At 36.1% G+C, this 16,158-nt stretch overlaps 1 protein-coding gene across 1 annotated transcript in view; it reads right to left on the minus strand.

The window, feature by feature from the left end:
• Positions 1 to 1,542: 1,542 nt before the first annotated feature.
• Positions 1,543 to 16,158, minus strand: part of DKK2 (dickkopf WNT signaling pathway inhibitor 2) — a 115,136-nt gene continuing 100,520 nt past the window's right edge. The window contains exons 2-4 of the mRNA XM_037829027.1: positions 5,505 to 5,655; positions 4,300 to 4,455; positions 1,543 to 1,977 (exon numbers count right to left, since the gene is read on the minus strand). Of these exons, the coding sequence (XP_037684955.1) occupies positions 1,727 to 1,977; positions 4,300 to 4,455; positions 5,505 to 5,655 (558 nt within the window). The 3' untranslated portion in view covers positions 1,543 to 1,726. The remainder of the gene's footprint in view (positions 1,978 to 4,299; positions 4,456 to 5,504; positions 5,656 to 16,158) is intronic.

Genomic DNA, 16,158 nt, shown 5'->3' on the forward strand with positions numbered 1-16,158 from the left:
ACACAGGTTCAATTTCTACTGGGAGAAAAAGAATTTGAGATAGCAGATGGGGTTCAAGAAAAGAAAAGGAGTGACTTGTTTATAAAAAAAAAAGTCAAAAGTAACAGCTATGAGATAATCTTTTTTTTCCCTTTTATGCTCTAGACATAACATTTAGAACTGAGTGAGTAAAAGGTAATAAAGTGGTTTCAAGGAATTTAGAAACTGTGGTTTCTATAGATTAGCAATATGTAGATTTTGCAAGTTATTTAATTTATATTTTTAACCTCAGTGGGTGCAGAAGGCATAAGCTATATCTTTGGCAATAAAACAGCTGTTGTTGAGAGAGAATGGTGTAGAAAAATCAGATGGTGCTTATGGTGGGTAATGGAACTTCACTACACTATCTGCCTTGGAAGTCCATTTCATGAGACCTCCTCATACTAAAATTATTTTAAGACCTCAAAAATATAAAATAAAACTTTGGAGGATAATAAGGGTAACCGATCTCACACTATATTCATCTCGCTAGTAAATTTTGTTATAGCAGATCCCATGGAGAATTTCCATTTGGGGTGGATAGCCCCTGGGTTCAAAGTCAAAAAGCCAGCATGTGCTGCAGACTTATGACTGACGTGCTCTCCAAATGTGGATAAAAAGTTTTCCCCACTTCCTTGCTGTGATTGAGTGAAGGAAAGATAAAGCCCAAGTCTCTATTGTCAGTTTTACCTTATTGTATTGCAAAGTATGTAAAGAATAAAGGTATTTACCAGTCTAACTCTATCAAAACATGGGGAATTCCAAACCTTTAAAAATTAATGATCTCTCCACTAGCTTTTTTCCCTACTTATTTTGGAGCCCTTCAAATTTTTGGCATCTGAAAATTCTGCTCTGTACTATTCTATGCTATTCACAATTATTGGCTATAGTTTTGTAAATAAAACGTATTCAGGGTAAGATTTGCATATAATCAAGAGATGCAATGTATTTCATTTTAAATCTGACTGAGCTGTTTTTTGTCCTATCATGCCAGTTCTTATTAATTATAGGTGAATTTAAATTTTTGAAAAATATAAATAAGCAGTTTGAGGGAAAAACTTTTTTTCCCCTAAAGGGCTTGACAAAGGACCTGGAATTATTTTGAAATTATTTGGAGAGTTTTGTGTGCTTTTTTTCCATCTACCAAGGCCTTTAATTGAGAAGTAGAAATAGTGTTCCAAATTAATAAGTGATTCTGGGTTATAAATTAACTATGATCCATGCTTTCATTCCTTTTTCACCAACTCTTTTCATGTTGTAGAGCCTATTATACATCAAGGTATACTGGGAGAGGAATATTTTGTGAAACTACATCTTTGAATAGAAATATGGCTTTTAGGTTATTTTTATAGGCAATCACCAACTTGAAGGAAACCCATCCTCCAGCACCACCTAAACTTCCAGAGTTACATGGTATCCGTCAGTGATTTCCACCGTGTGCTTTTTTTTATTAATAATAGCATTTTCACAAATGTGTACAGTATTTACATAAACAAGATGCATAATGGAAACACACCGGTTGCACAGCATTTGTCACCCATTGTAAACCGCTCAGTTCTCTTTTTCTCTCTCTTTCTGTGATCTGTATTCTTACCACACTCCTCATTTTAGCCCTTTTTGTGGGTTCCAACCCTCATTTTCCACCATGCTATAATGCATTAAATACACAAATTCACAGTCTGCTAGTCATGCTTTTCCCCATCAGTGATCAGATTTTCTGACACACATGAAGTCTGGCTTTGGAAGAGTAGGTGGCATCCTTCCATACTTTACAAGACAGGCCCTTTGCGCAGTCACACCGCTGGAAAATTTCCAGCCCATGAGAGCCCTTCTTGCGCTGCTTGGTACAGACCTCCCCCTGATGGAGCACTGGTTTGCAGATTTTGGTCCAGAAATGACGAGCACAGCAAAACCCTTCAATGCAGTCTGATGATCGCAGGCAGGGGTCTCCTTCATGCCCTACGGAGATGATGACCAAAAGATATTACCCTGGCACTCTAGAAAAAGTTCTACTTTGCAATCAGAAGGGTTTAAATTACTTTTACTTACACTACCTTTCACGATTTACCATTTACAACAGAAAGTCTTAGATTCATACCAATTAGATCTTCCTCTAATCTCTTAGATCCATTATTGTCTATTTCCATTATTTTGGTTATGAATATCAAATTTAATGAATATCCATCTTCTCTTTGCTTTGTCCTGGTCTGATTTTTAGGTATTTCTCTGATCTTTTTATTTATTTTTCTGTCAGATGAGTGAAAAAATAAAAAGAATTACTTCCAAATTAGTTAAGTAGATATCTTCTGGGAAGGTCTGTGCAAAATTCTAATTTAAGGAGAAGAGTAAAATTCTTTGTGTCCAACCAGCAAAATGGAAACTCTCATTATTTAAAACAGAAGATATTTAGTGGTAGAACTAAGAAGTACTGGAGGATGGCAAGGCAGCTCAGAGATCAGCAGCGGCAGGCAACCATTACCACATTGGGAATGGAGGGTTAAATCCCAGGGCTGGAATCATGAGCCACGACTAATCCTAACAGGCCTATCTAGCAAGAGCTGAAGCCATTAAGGAAACACAGCTGTGTCAGAAACAGTACCTGAGCAGGTGAAGAGGGGGAAGGCATGGCTTGCTCCTTCTGCCTTTCAATCTCCCTCCATGGCCAAACCCAGACAGAGGGGGAGCCTGCTAAAAGCCATCCATAGGGCAGGGCAGAAAGGGGCAAATATAATTCATGGGAGAGTAAACAGGCCTAGGGGGAGCCCAGAAACCCATTATTAAAAAAACATGGAGCTACAAATCTGGATGTTACTTAGAACAAAAGATTAAGTTAGCAACTAGCACCCACCCATCATGGTTGGGTTGCAATCTGCCTAAAGCAGGAGCCAGCAAACTTTATCTGTAAAAGAGAGTAAATATTTTAGGATTTTGAGGACATATGATCTCTGTTGCAGTGCCTCAACTCTGCCATGGTATTGCAAAAGCAGCCAGAGAAGATGCATAGATGAATGGGCATGTCTTTGTTCCAGTACAACATTATTTACAAAACTAGTTTGCAGGACAAGACACATTGGGCTTATGGGCCATAGTTTGCCAATTGCTGGTCTAGAATTCTGTCATCCAGAATGGTGTCATTTGGACACAACTCACTAGTCCTCAGCATAAGATTCCTTCCAGTTTACCACCAGAAAATAAGTATAATTAAATAAAAGTAATTAGTACATTTGGAACTATACTGTGACATAGACACCTGTTGGGATAAAGAAAGATACTGATGTAACAGCAAATGCATGTGTATTTGGTGGAAAAGAAATAGGAGACATGGGAAAAGGACTTAGACCTTCAGGGAGTGGAAACAAAGAATAACTGAAGAGGAGTTATTTGTTAATCTCTCTTGCACTATCCACGTGACCACTAGTGTTTCAGGCCAGACAAATAGATCAGATATGCTATGGAACACTAGCTCTGCAGGGCATAAATATGTGGGGAAATGGTTCTGTGGTCAAACAAGCCGGGAAAATACAGTGTTAAAAAAAAAGTTGACCAGTGTTCCTCGTTGCTGTAATCCTCAGAGCCTTCTATACACCAATGTTTATTGTAAAGTTCCAATAACGGGGCAAGGCATTATAATAAAATGCATATAACCACTTTTATTTCACAGACTTTTATTCACAGAATATCTTTAAAAATGGAGAACTCCTTAGACTAAATAATTACACACTTTAAAAATTTTACTATTAGTGATTAGGTTTCCCAAATATTTTGATACCAAAAAGGGGACTGTATGGTTATGCAGAATATCACTAGAAATTAGTCATTTTTGGTAGATTGGTTCATGAATAATAGATTGTGCTTTAATGAAATAAAGTTTCTGAATATGCAAAGGTGAGAAAAAGACTCAAAAGATTAGGGATCCAAGCATACATCGGCAAGCACTTTTCCATTAATTTTTCAGAATATTTTACCCTCGTATATGTGACAGAAACAATCGTATAGTAGATTTCTTCTGAATTTCATGGAAAAAGGAAGATCTGTTTAGAAAATAGTACAGCTGATAAGGGTACTGCAATTTTCCTGAGATATATTTTCTGACAGTTTAATCTCAGAAGCCTCTAATATCCTTAAAAGTAGGAATTAATCATTTTGGTTAAAATCTTGCCATTGAAGTACTTTCCTTATAACTTTTTTCCTAAAAACCAAAGGGATTAATTCCCTAGATTTTTCTTTTGCTTCCTTATAAAACAAGAAAAAAAATAAACTTAGAACTGCAGATAGCCTTGCCTTTTATGTGCGACATCTTGGAGTGTGGCCTTCCTAGATTCTGCCATCCCAAGTCGTGGTCTGAGTAATGACCGTGGTTTCGATCTCTGTGCCGAGTGCCGTCCAGAGCTGGGATGTGAGGAGTCAAAATGCTTTCAGTGACTGGGATGCAGATGCCTGGGGGGTCATGCAAGAGATAAGACTAATTAAATTCTGCAGTGAGGTACTTATCCGAGTATTATCTTGATATGATGTATGAAGTCATGTCTCTATCCATTTATTTACTGAAATTGAGTATAACATAGTTTGGATCTGGAGCCAGGCTTCTTTGATTTGAATCCTGGCTCTTTCAAGACCAAGTGACCTTAGGTGAAAACAAGAATTAAGACAGAATCAGTTTCACTGGGTTATTGTGAATACATGTGAAGTGCTTAGAACAGTTCCATAGGAAAGAACTATGCAAGTCATATCTTTAAATTATTTGACCAGAGATCCACTTTCAGGGTCCAAGGTGCTTTGCTCAATCAACATTGCAATCCTAGTCTAGACTGTAAACATTTCTGATGATGTGAAGTCTCCTGCTCAAGGGACTCACAGTAGGACTATGCACAGAGATCAGGAATAGGCATGGGATAATAATATGCCTGATTATGTTTCATGTGACTGAATATATGTTTCTGATTACTTTCTGCAATGATTTAATCTTTTTGTCATGTGTTGTCTATGATTGTTCCATTCCCTCATTAATGCTGAATTGCCTGCCTATAGATCCACTGAGACTGGTTGGGGTCATGCTTATGTAAAGACTGAGGGATAGAATTCTGTGCCTGTTTTTGGAGGAACCAATCATGCCACCACCAGGAGTGGGCCACAGAGTGGGACCTTCTAAAGATGAGGCCTTGAATTTACTAAATTACGACAGATTCCTTTCTTTGGTTCTTTTGTACATATTCACTGACATGTTTAGTTAAATAAAACATTTACCTATTTATATGCAACACTTCCATATGGCAGCACCCTAGATCAGCATAGATCAGGAATTTCAGAAGGCAATCGCAGCATGGGAAAACTAAGCTTTGGTAGGTAATCCAAGTCACTTACACATATTTAACTCCAACCAGTCCTAAAAGACTCCCTACATCTCAGAGGAGAAGTGAGTCTTACTTGCAATTCAGACCTCCCACGTGAAAAGAATGAGCCCATCAGTATGTGCAGAGATTTCTTACCATTATTGCAACGGGTTCCAGGGCAACACATGCCATCTCTATGGCAGCGCTTCTTTTTCCTTCGACACACCATGCAGGCTGACGATCCTTGGTGGGGACTGTGGCAATACCTCCCAACTTCACATTCCTTGTCACTGCTGCAAGGGTAGGCCTGTCATGAAGTAAAACAACAGCAGCAAAAGCAAAGTATATTAGATACTGTTACATTTATGAAAAATTACTGTGGCCAATCATGATGAAAATATATCACAATATGCCCTTCCTACATGGAAATATACCATCATAATAATGTTCTGAACATAGATCCTGTCAAGTGGCAAATATTGATTGTTGATGGTGGCAAAGATAAAGAAAATGTCAATGCTATTCAAATATTTTCATTGATACAACTTTGGAGTTAGGATTTAGACTTTGTTGTTGCTTGGCAGAGTCCTTTGACAATGTCTTGAGAGCTCAGAAACTGTCATAATCATTGTGTTGCTTTTGGTTTAAGGTGCGAATGACACAGTCATCGTAGCCACTCTGCTTTTCCTCTGCTAAATAAGGATGAGGGTAATAAAACAACATTGCAAAAGGCTGTGCTGGACACTAAAAAATATCTCCTTCCCAAGTATAAAATGATTTTAAGAGTTACTCCTCACAATTTCTGCCTGGGAGGAGCAAGGGGGAAAAGCAGTTTGAGGCAATGAACAGCAGGGCACTGTGCTGGTTTGAAGCTGTTATGTCCCCCAGAAAAGGCTATATTCTTTTTATCCATCCCTTTGGATGTGGACCTATTGTAGGTGAGACCTTTTGATTAGGTTATTTCAATTGAGATGTGACCCACCCAATTCAAAGTGGGTCTTAATCCTTTACTGGAATCCTTTATAAGGATAAAAGATAGAATAAAGCCAAGAGAGCTCAGAGAGAGAAACACCCAGAGAAGCTTAAAGGAAAGCCTCTGGAGAGCTGAGAGAGCCACTGAAGCCAGGAACTGAAAGCAATAAAACCCAGGAGAAAAGGACCAGCACACCGGCTATGTGCCTTGCTATCTGACAGGAAACCCAGATGCTAGTGGTCTTTCGTCAGAGAAGGTATTGTCCTGTTGATGCCTTAATTTGGAAATTTTCATGGCCTTACAACTGTAAATTTGTAAACTAATAAATCCCCATTGTCAAAGCCAACCCATTTCTGGTACACTGCATTCTGGCAGCTTTAGCAAACCAAAACAGGCGCAAAGGAATCAAGAAGCATCCTCATTCCAAACACGATGATAAGCAGTAGCAGAGTTCTGAGTGGTCAGAGAAATGCTAAACTCCAGTTATAGCCTCGTTCTCCAGAAGCAAGAATAGCCCTACAGGCTACCACACCTGTAATTTATACAGGAAGGACTGCTGTTCATGCACTTCTCTACCAGGTTACACGACCAGAAGGCTACTTAAAGCATTGTTATGTATTATTACAAAAAACAGAAGCGTGTACTCCAGTTATGTACTCCTTGCCTCTTGGAAGTTTTTGGAACATGGAAAATGTCCTTGTTTTCAAAGACAGAGAGATGAGAAACTAAACAGATGCACCACTCATCAAACTTACTCAATTTCAAGGCACTCTGAGAGGAAGTCTTATTTACGAGCCTTTTTTATAGTTGATTGTTTTCTTGATTTTCAGAGTAATGAATAATTATTCTTTTTAATATTTTAGTCATTTTTATGCAGGCATAAATGATGAATATAAAACTATGGGATAAAACTTTCGTGACTCTCAAGTAATTAGTGTGATTTGAGTGTTTTATTTATGAAATTAGGATTGATGTTCAAACACAGCATGCATTGGTTATTCCTTTCCCCTTATCTCTCTCTCTCTCTCTCTGTGTTTCTTCCATTACCTTTCCTTCCCTTGCTCATCTAGTGCACATGTGTGTACACGCTCACCCCTATGTGTTTTCCATTTAGAGCTGATCATTTTCAGTTAAAAAAATGAAATAAATATGACGTTGATGTGTGAGTTTGAAAACATTGCATATGTGTTCTACGGGAAAAATAGACTTATCATTATTTCAATTTACTGTTTTCCCTTAAAGGAATGACATTTAAAAACCACTAACTTCAAATTGAAAGATTGCCTTGGAAAGAATGTACAGTGGCAATGTTTAATGCATGCCTTATAATTGGAGCCAGAAAAAGCTATAAAATGAATTTGCATATTATTGTCCCATTTGGTAACTCCATGTTTAGTCCTAAGAGAATCTGAATAAGACTGAATTCAGAGTATTAGGCTATTTTTAAAGAATCCCAGACTGATGAAAACAAAACAAATGTCACTTCCTGCCTTACCACACACTTTCCCCCAAGCACTTTACCCCCTTCATATTTAAGTCCAATAATTTTAACTGAAATACAAATCACATGTTTCTGATTCATTTACATTTGTTTCACCAAGTTGTTTCCTAAGAAACATTTGATGTCTTAAAAGTTTCTTTCCTTTCTCAAAAATAGGACATGTTCTTTCAATGGAAATAAACCCATGAAACCTAAAACATCATGTGCAATTTACATCTCAAACAACAAATCTTCAAGTGATTCTGAATATGGAATAATACTTGGTTCCAGCCCTAAAAAAACAAATCTATGTGATAGACAGCAAGTTGTTTGCTAAAAACAGTTCATTTACACAGAAAAACATGGACGGTGCATCATCTTCCCATTTTCATTTCATGGGAAATAGAAAATATTTGATGCAGAAGATATTAGAAAAAGCAAAATGCACAAGAGTCCTGCTACATGATTGGGATCACAGTAAAATTCTCACAAAAATTCAGTTTTTAAAGAGGGAAGCTTAATTTGTCTAAGTCATAAAATATATTTTATTATGTAGTTTTATTATGCTCCAATATATCTTTTAATTAGCTTGAAGCAGAAACAATGCAGGCAAAGAAATAATACAAGGACATTATTTTAAAAGAGCTGAAGGTTTTAGAGAAAGTGAACTTGGACTTGGAATGGAATCCCAGGATACACTATTAGGAGGAATTTTTTGAGATTTTAAAAAAATTAGATTTATAATTGAAATGCAAGGTTACATTATGTGACTTCTAATAAGCTTATGGAACTCCTGGCTTCAATAAACAGTGTTTATTTATGAGTGAATTCAAGAAAAGAGTAGCTAAATTGATGTAAAGCACGTTTTAGGTAAAGCAAGTGATATTTGGGGCATGCTTATGTTCTGAAATCAATGTTTTATTCAACCACAGTTCTTGCCCTGGCATGATGATTAGCAAGAAAACATACAGCAAGGAAATTTGGATCTGGCCCATTAGTAGTTTTTCTCGTGTTTCCCGTCTAATGCATTAGTTTTCAGTAAAATGTTTTGAAACAGGCATGTTCAACTTAACTATGTAGGCTCTGCAGTTTGCCACTGGGCTGTTTCTTACATTAACCCCTTTAACGAGTCTAGGAATACAATCACAGTAGGCAAAAGAGAAAGAGAGGGAGACAGGCATGTGTTTAAGGGCAGTTATGGAAGGGACTTTGATAAAGTGATGACTGTGACAATGAATGGATGGCGAAGGGAATTACAGACACTAATCCAAGTGCCATTCAGAAACTGACACATACAAAATCTTTATTTTCCATTTACTTTGCGCTACAAAGTCTGTTACCTGGTCCCATTTAATCATGGTTTTGTGACAAAAAGAAAGTGGTCTAAGTTTTCACATAATAGAAACAAAATGTTTCCCTGTTACTTATTCTGCAGGTGAATAAGAAGGCCAATTTTTTTTACTTGCTATAAAAATTATTAATGGTGGATTTTTTTTCATTGGTGGAATTTTATGGATCTTCATTGACATAAGCTTCAGCAAATGGATTAGAAAACATTTCTTTTTTTTCTAAAGCTATTGGGAATGGAGCGAAAAAATTAGGAAGGCATCTTAGCATGCCTGTCTCATACTAAAATGTTCCAGAATTGAATTAGAAAGTTGGCTCTGCGAGCATCTAGGATGCTTAGCTTCATGTAGAGTCATTCATTACTCAGCCTCAGTCATGATTAGGAGATGGATTAATTTGAGATGCGTAATAATAGCAGATGATCAGCCATAAATTAAAAATGTAGGAAAGCTGTCCATGATTGGGCCAAAAAACAAAGAAGTTTTGTCCAGCCCTTCTCTGGCCTAAAAATAGAGTGGTTTCCACAAATAGCAGTGCTAGTTATAACTACAACCATGAAATGAACTAAAAAAAGAGTGAGGACACTGGGAACAACTTGTAATTAAAATCTATTATAAATGAGTATTTCTTTTTGGCATAAAGTATTTATTTTTAAAGTCTATTTCCTCTGTACTAAGTTAGAATCATTATTTAAAATGTTAGCAATGAAGTGAAGTGAGGTTAAGTAACTTCTTCAAAGTGAGCTTTGTTTACACGTAAGAACTTGGGGATCCTGAACCCCATTCTGCCTTTCTGTCATGACTAACAGCACTTAAAAATGGGAGTTTAACATGTATTTAGATAAGGTGTTTGAATGATGACCTATGCACCGAATTTAGATATTAGAAAAATAATCTTGGCCACTACTATTTTCTAGAAGCCTCCAAATAGCAACAGCGCATCTTGCTGCAGCTATTGGAAAGACAGAACACTGGCAGAAAACACGGACAAATCTGTAAACATTTCCTCATTCTATTTCTTCATGACAGTTTTATGCCCACTTAAACTTGATGCAACTCAGAGTTACAAGACAAGTCCATTGTGCAAACAATGATACTTAAATAATTTTCTAATGAGCACAGTAAAATTAATTTTGCAGTTACTGTGTCTTATTTGGACTGAGTCTCATTTTTCCCCCAATTATTCTCAAAATTGTGGAGAGAAAAGACCTATTAAATCAAAACTTAACATATAAGGTTGAATGTATTCTTATTTTTCAATTACTGACCATCAACTAGAACATACAAATGCAACAATGAAGAAATAAGATCCCTAAGAAAAATGAAATAAGAAACAGTGTTTCAGGTATCTTATCAGTACTGACCATTGAATAGACCTTTGACCATAACTGAAACCTTAGTTTAACCACCAGGTTTTCTAAATAATGACATTGTTCCTGTTTAATAATGGGGGAAAAAAAAAGGAGAGAAGCAAATTGTTCATGTAGGATGGCCACCCATCAAGATTCTTGCAAGACCGTCCTAGTTTTGTTGTTGTTCTAATCAGGACAATCCTTTGTTCCCACAAGCACTGTTTGTAAAAATCTCACAAGTTTTCTGGAGCCAGAAAAGCATCATCAGCTGGGCAGGGAGAAGAAAGCCTGCAGGGATGACCCAGCTGTGGGAATGAAAAACATTTGGGGCAAATGGATAGAGGGAGGTAGCAGCTAAGGGCTGGGGACTAGATCGTATCTGTGCTGTCTGAGTACAGCAGAAGGTTGACAATTATTTTTGGGAAATCAGATCAAATTGGCTTCTCCGAGGCCCTTGGAGAATAGATTAATTTCCTTTGACATGACATTCCACATGATAGAACTATGTGTCCATGAACATGCAAGGAACACTACCCTTTCAGGTGGTCATTTCAAAATCAAATGTTAAAATTACAACTGCAGAAGGTGCAAGGACATATAACTATCCAGCTGATGTACAGTTATGTACTATGTGACAACGGTTGTGTAATCTGATCTTTTCCTTTGTCCACAATTACCTCTAGGGACTTGAGGTATACTGAATACATCTTAAGGTCAGGAGGATAGAGCTAAATTAAATTTGAGGGAAAAAGTTCAGATATTTCATGATTTTTGGATTTCTAGTCATAGGTTTGATAAGGCAGCTGCTTGGGTATTCATTTAAACACTCAATAAATATTTATTCAATATTTATTTATTGGGCACCAAACTACAAACCAGTTTGATCTACAAATGTTTTGCTTGTACAACTTCTAAACCAATTTTGTAAAACACATATCCTTTCACACACTTGACATCTAAATTTTTTAAGTTTGTTTTAATATAATACAGATTTAAATGTTTTATAAGATGAAGTTCACAATAATTTCACACAATTCAATCAAATATCCTTTAACTCTCATATTGATCAATGCATACTTATGTTGAAACAAATCCCAACGTATTTATCAATAGGTTTTTTCCTTGAAAAAATTAGGTAGTCTTGGGAAACACTCAGTTGCAGCTGAAAATATACAAATCATTAATTTCCACTAGTTTGAATGTTCTGTATTTAGAACTTTCCAACTGGAGCTGAACTTTACTTCTAAAGAATTATAGATAAGGCAAGGAAAGAAACGATCCTTGTGGGTTTAAGATGTCCCAATCAAACATTAAGAATGCCTTTATTAAAACCCATATTCTAAATTTTACTTTATCATCTAAAAGGTTTTGGTATCTCTGGCTAATGCACAATATTACAGTTTGGAATACATGAGGGTTTTGCCTTTTTTTCCATAAAATGGCAGAAGACAGTGTACTCTCAGGCATATTACCAGGCCATTTTAGGGAAATGCACACATGGAAGTTGAGAATCTTGAAATTGATTCTCTTGAAACAATCCATGCTATGCCCTCAATGGAAAATCTTTGAGGACCTTCTATACCCATTCATTTTACAGACTAATGTCTACAAATGTCATTTTATAGACATTTAGCTTTTGATATTAAAATTCAGAGCCTAGAGAATTTCCACTAATACTGTTTGGATTATAAATTAGGTATGATGGAATTCTACCAATGGCCCATTAGCTTCCCCAGTGTATTCAGAAATCCTCACTTAAATCCCAAGAAACAAAAATTCTGTGAAATAAAGGCAAGGTTCTTTCTAACTTGGGCTGCTCCACACTGTTCTTTGTATAACATTAAGCAGAAAGGAGATTCTAAGGAATTCCCACTTTGCACATAGACCACATCCTCATTTGTAACATGCACATTGTTGTTATTGATGTTTTTTTGTGAATGGGGAGAGCTAACCCTTTCCATATGTTCTCAGCACCTAGAGAAATGTAAATTATGTGGTTCACCTGGCTTTTGGTTATTTCATTTGTTTTGACCCATTTCTCCCTCATCTGGAATATACTTCTCTCTGATGCTTGAGAAGCAGTATCTTAGGAAGTGGTTTAGAAGCAGTGGCTAGAGTATACTCCCTATATAATTATAAAGCCCTTTATAATTCTGTTATTGCCTGAGTGTAATTGTTCTAAACAAAAGAGGGGAAGAAATTGCACAATTTCAAGGTCTGTTCCAGATCCAGATTGAATGGATTGAATGTCTGTAATGTAAATTTTTCATTGTAGTTTCAGAAATTTGCCTGACCTCATGATCTTCAGAAAGGTAACACAGTAGGAAGAATTTTGGAGTTATCCTGGAATTTGAATAATGCCTCCAAAGTTAATTTGTTGTATGACCCCAGACAATTACTTAACTGAGCCTGTTTCCTCCTTGATAAAATGAATATAATTTCTATCTTACAGCAGTGTTTCCCAACTTATCTTATAGTAAAAACCTCATGAAATTTCTTTGAAAACTCTTATACACACTCTTATTCCTTCTCCTAGAAATTCTAATTCTGTAGAACTGAATGCTGCCTGGGAATTTTATTTTAATAAGCACTGTCCTGGTGATCTTATGATAAGGGAAGATGGGGAAACACTGCTTTATACAATTGTTGCAAAGATTAATGATGCCTTCTGTGCATATATCATATAGACAGGCCTGGTCTGTATGCAATAGGGACTCAATATCATCTCCCAGAAATACATGATTCTAAGTAGGGGGCTGATTCCCTGACAACAGCATGAGTCTAAGTAAGAGACTCACCGACAACAACAACTATTTCAATGAAGTTTCATCTTCACTCCTAGGACTTAGCCACTGTGTTTAAGAGTGGGTTTGAGGCTTTCTAAAGCTATGTGAAAAAGTAAAGTAAAACACCTAGCAAACACACCCGTGTGCTTTGGGAGGAACAGTGCAGACTCAGAACTGTCAACACAGCCATTAAGGCTGGATTGTTTCATATCCTCATGTGGTGTACACCTGTGTGTTGTTGGCAATGCACAGCTTGGTGGTTTGCTTCTCATCTTGTATCCTGTGGGTCTTTACAAAACAATTACTCACCCTCCCCATATCAAGCATGATAAATAGATGATGTGTTTTTATTATTTTCTATTATTTGTAGAGCATCAAATTTCTCTTTTCCAGTGAAAATCACATATTTAAAATTCAAAAACTCGTACCTAGGTAGATATGAAAGCAACATACTTTCCAATCATTGTTTAGAACAGACACTGTTTATGATTATAGAATAAATCAAGGTTGTTAAATATTTCTATGCCCAAATTACTTAAAAAGTTTAAATGCTATTTTAGTTTGAGTCATTTTTCACTTACATCATGAATTTTGAAATTATGAGGTTCATTTGAGTATATATACATGTATATTTGAATAGACATATACCTACATATATACATATGTATGTGTATGTTTATAAACTTTTCTGAGGAAGTATACCCAAGAAATGGGCAACAGAGTTCACCCATGGGAAAGTGGACAGGGTTATTGGGAACAAAGGAAAGAGGAAAATTTGATTTCCAAGTAAATTCTTTTACATATTTTATAGTTTATTATAAATTTTTTATAAATTTACAGTTTACTATAAAAATATATTATAATATATTACCTATTAAAATTAACACAATTTTTAAAAGAAGAAATGTTATGGTATTCAAAGTGAAATTTCTCACTGTCTGCTAACTTATGCCTCTTGGTTTTCATATTAGGAAGACTTGGCAACTTATAACAACTTGGATTTCCCAGAGCCCTGGCTCTTTGCAAGAGGTAACCAGTCTGAACTTTATTGATTAAAATATTTCTGTTTTGTTTCATAAAGATCACCTTAGCAGAATCAGTGTGGTGGTTTGAAGCTGTATGTACTCTGTTCTTAAATCTAAGCCACTTCTGTGGATGTAAACCCATTGTGATTAGGACCTTTTAATAAGGCTACTGCAGTTAAGGTGTGACTCACCTCATTCAGGATCAGTCTAAATCCTATTACTGGAGTCCTTTATAATTGGAATGAATACAGAGAGAGAAAAAGCCTTGGAAGCAAGAAGCTGAAAACAATGAAACCTGGAAGAGAAGGGAGAGACCAACAGATGCCGCCATGTGGCAGAGGAGCCAAGGATCGCCAGCAGCCAGTCTTCGGGAAAAAAGCATCACCTTGATGATGCCTTGATTTGGACATTTTCCAGGCCTCAAACTGTAAGCTAATATATTCCCATTGTTTAAGCCAACCCATTTCAAGGTATCTGCTTTGAGCAGTCTAAGAAACTAAAATACACATATGCATACACACATATATATGAAAACACTGTATTGTTCCAACAATTAGTTGAGCTAATATTTTTTGGTCTTATTGACTTCATTTAGTAAGGAACATGTAAACTTTAATATTCTCAAATATTGTTCATTTTCCTTCATTTACTCTAGAAATCTGGCCAGGCTAAGAGACATATAGCCACTCACTGCATTCTATTCTTTTGAGGGAACAGCTGATGGAAGCAGATAAAATTTGAAAGATTGCTCTTTATGTTTTGGATGATGGATAAAATCACAGAAAATATAATCCTCAATATTCAATCTGTAATGAAAGAACTTTTAATTTAAGTTTAATATATTAAGCCCTATATTAATATTGCTTGAAAATATAAAATGTTTCCATTTGAGTGTAGAGGTGTAAATAAGAGGGCAGGCAGTGTTTTATCCCTTCAGCTGTGCTGGTATAGAGCCGCAATGACTTGAGAAGACACATGGTCCAAAATGATGACTCAGAAGTTTGGAGCAAGAGGTTTCCCCAACAATGATAGCCACAAAGATTCAGTTGACTGAAAAAACTTTTGATTAAACCTAAGATGAAGAAGTGGTTCACAATTGTAGCACAGAACTGTGCCTAAGTAACTCAGTTTTGTTGGCTTCTGTCATTTGGAAGAAAACAGACAGGAAGTTTGTGAAAAGTCTCGTACTAGCATCATTACAATAGGGTATATTGCCTTGAGTTATCAAAGGACTGAGATGCAAGTTCTATGTGGAACAGAATGAAGGACTGTAACTCCTGAAATTTGAACGACTAACTTGTCTGCTAGTAAGAGAGAGATGAATAAAGTTAACTCATATGTTATTTTGATATCTTTATGCTTGCTAATTTCTTAGCCTTTTTTCCTTCTATAGGTATCTCAATTGTATATTTTATAACCTGTAAAATAAATAAGGATCTGTGCTCTCTACCAGTGTTTCATTTTCATTTATTTGGAATGATCAGCTGATACAGTAGATACCACATAGCAATTCATGAAAGGAACACTTGTAAGTCTAATCAACTCTGTTTTCCTAAGATTATGACAAACTGTTGGGGAGAGTTTGAATCAGTTTGATTCCCTAATATAAGAATAGAGTTAGAGCAGCTTGGTGGAATAGTTGTTTGATATTCTGACAAATGAAATTACAATGGTCAAGGCTACCAATTTATTTCAGAAATTTATAAGATGATTGGGTTGAAAAACCCAAACTTGGAGAATATTTTTATTTTGCTTTCTGATAATAACAATAATATGACCATGCATTGTTTATTAAAGAAAAATACTTTCCAAAAATTATGTCAATACACACATGGCCTTACTTTCTCA

This window comes from Choloepus didactylus, chromosome 3 (assembly GCF_015220235.1).
Source record: "Choloepus didactylus isolate mChoDid1 chromosome 3, mChoDid1.pri, whole genome shotgun sequence".
NCBI classification, from domain to species: Eukaryota; Metazoa; Chordata; class Mammalia; order Pilosa; family Megalonychidae; genus Choloepus; species Choloepus didactylus.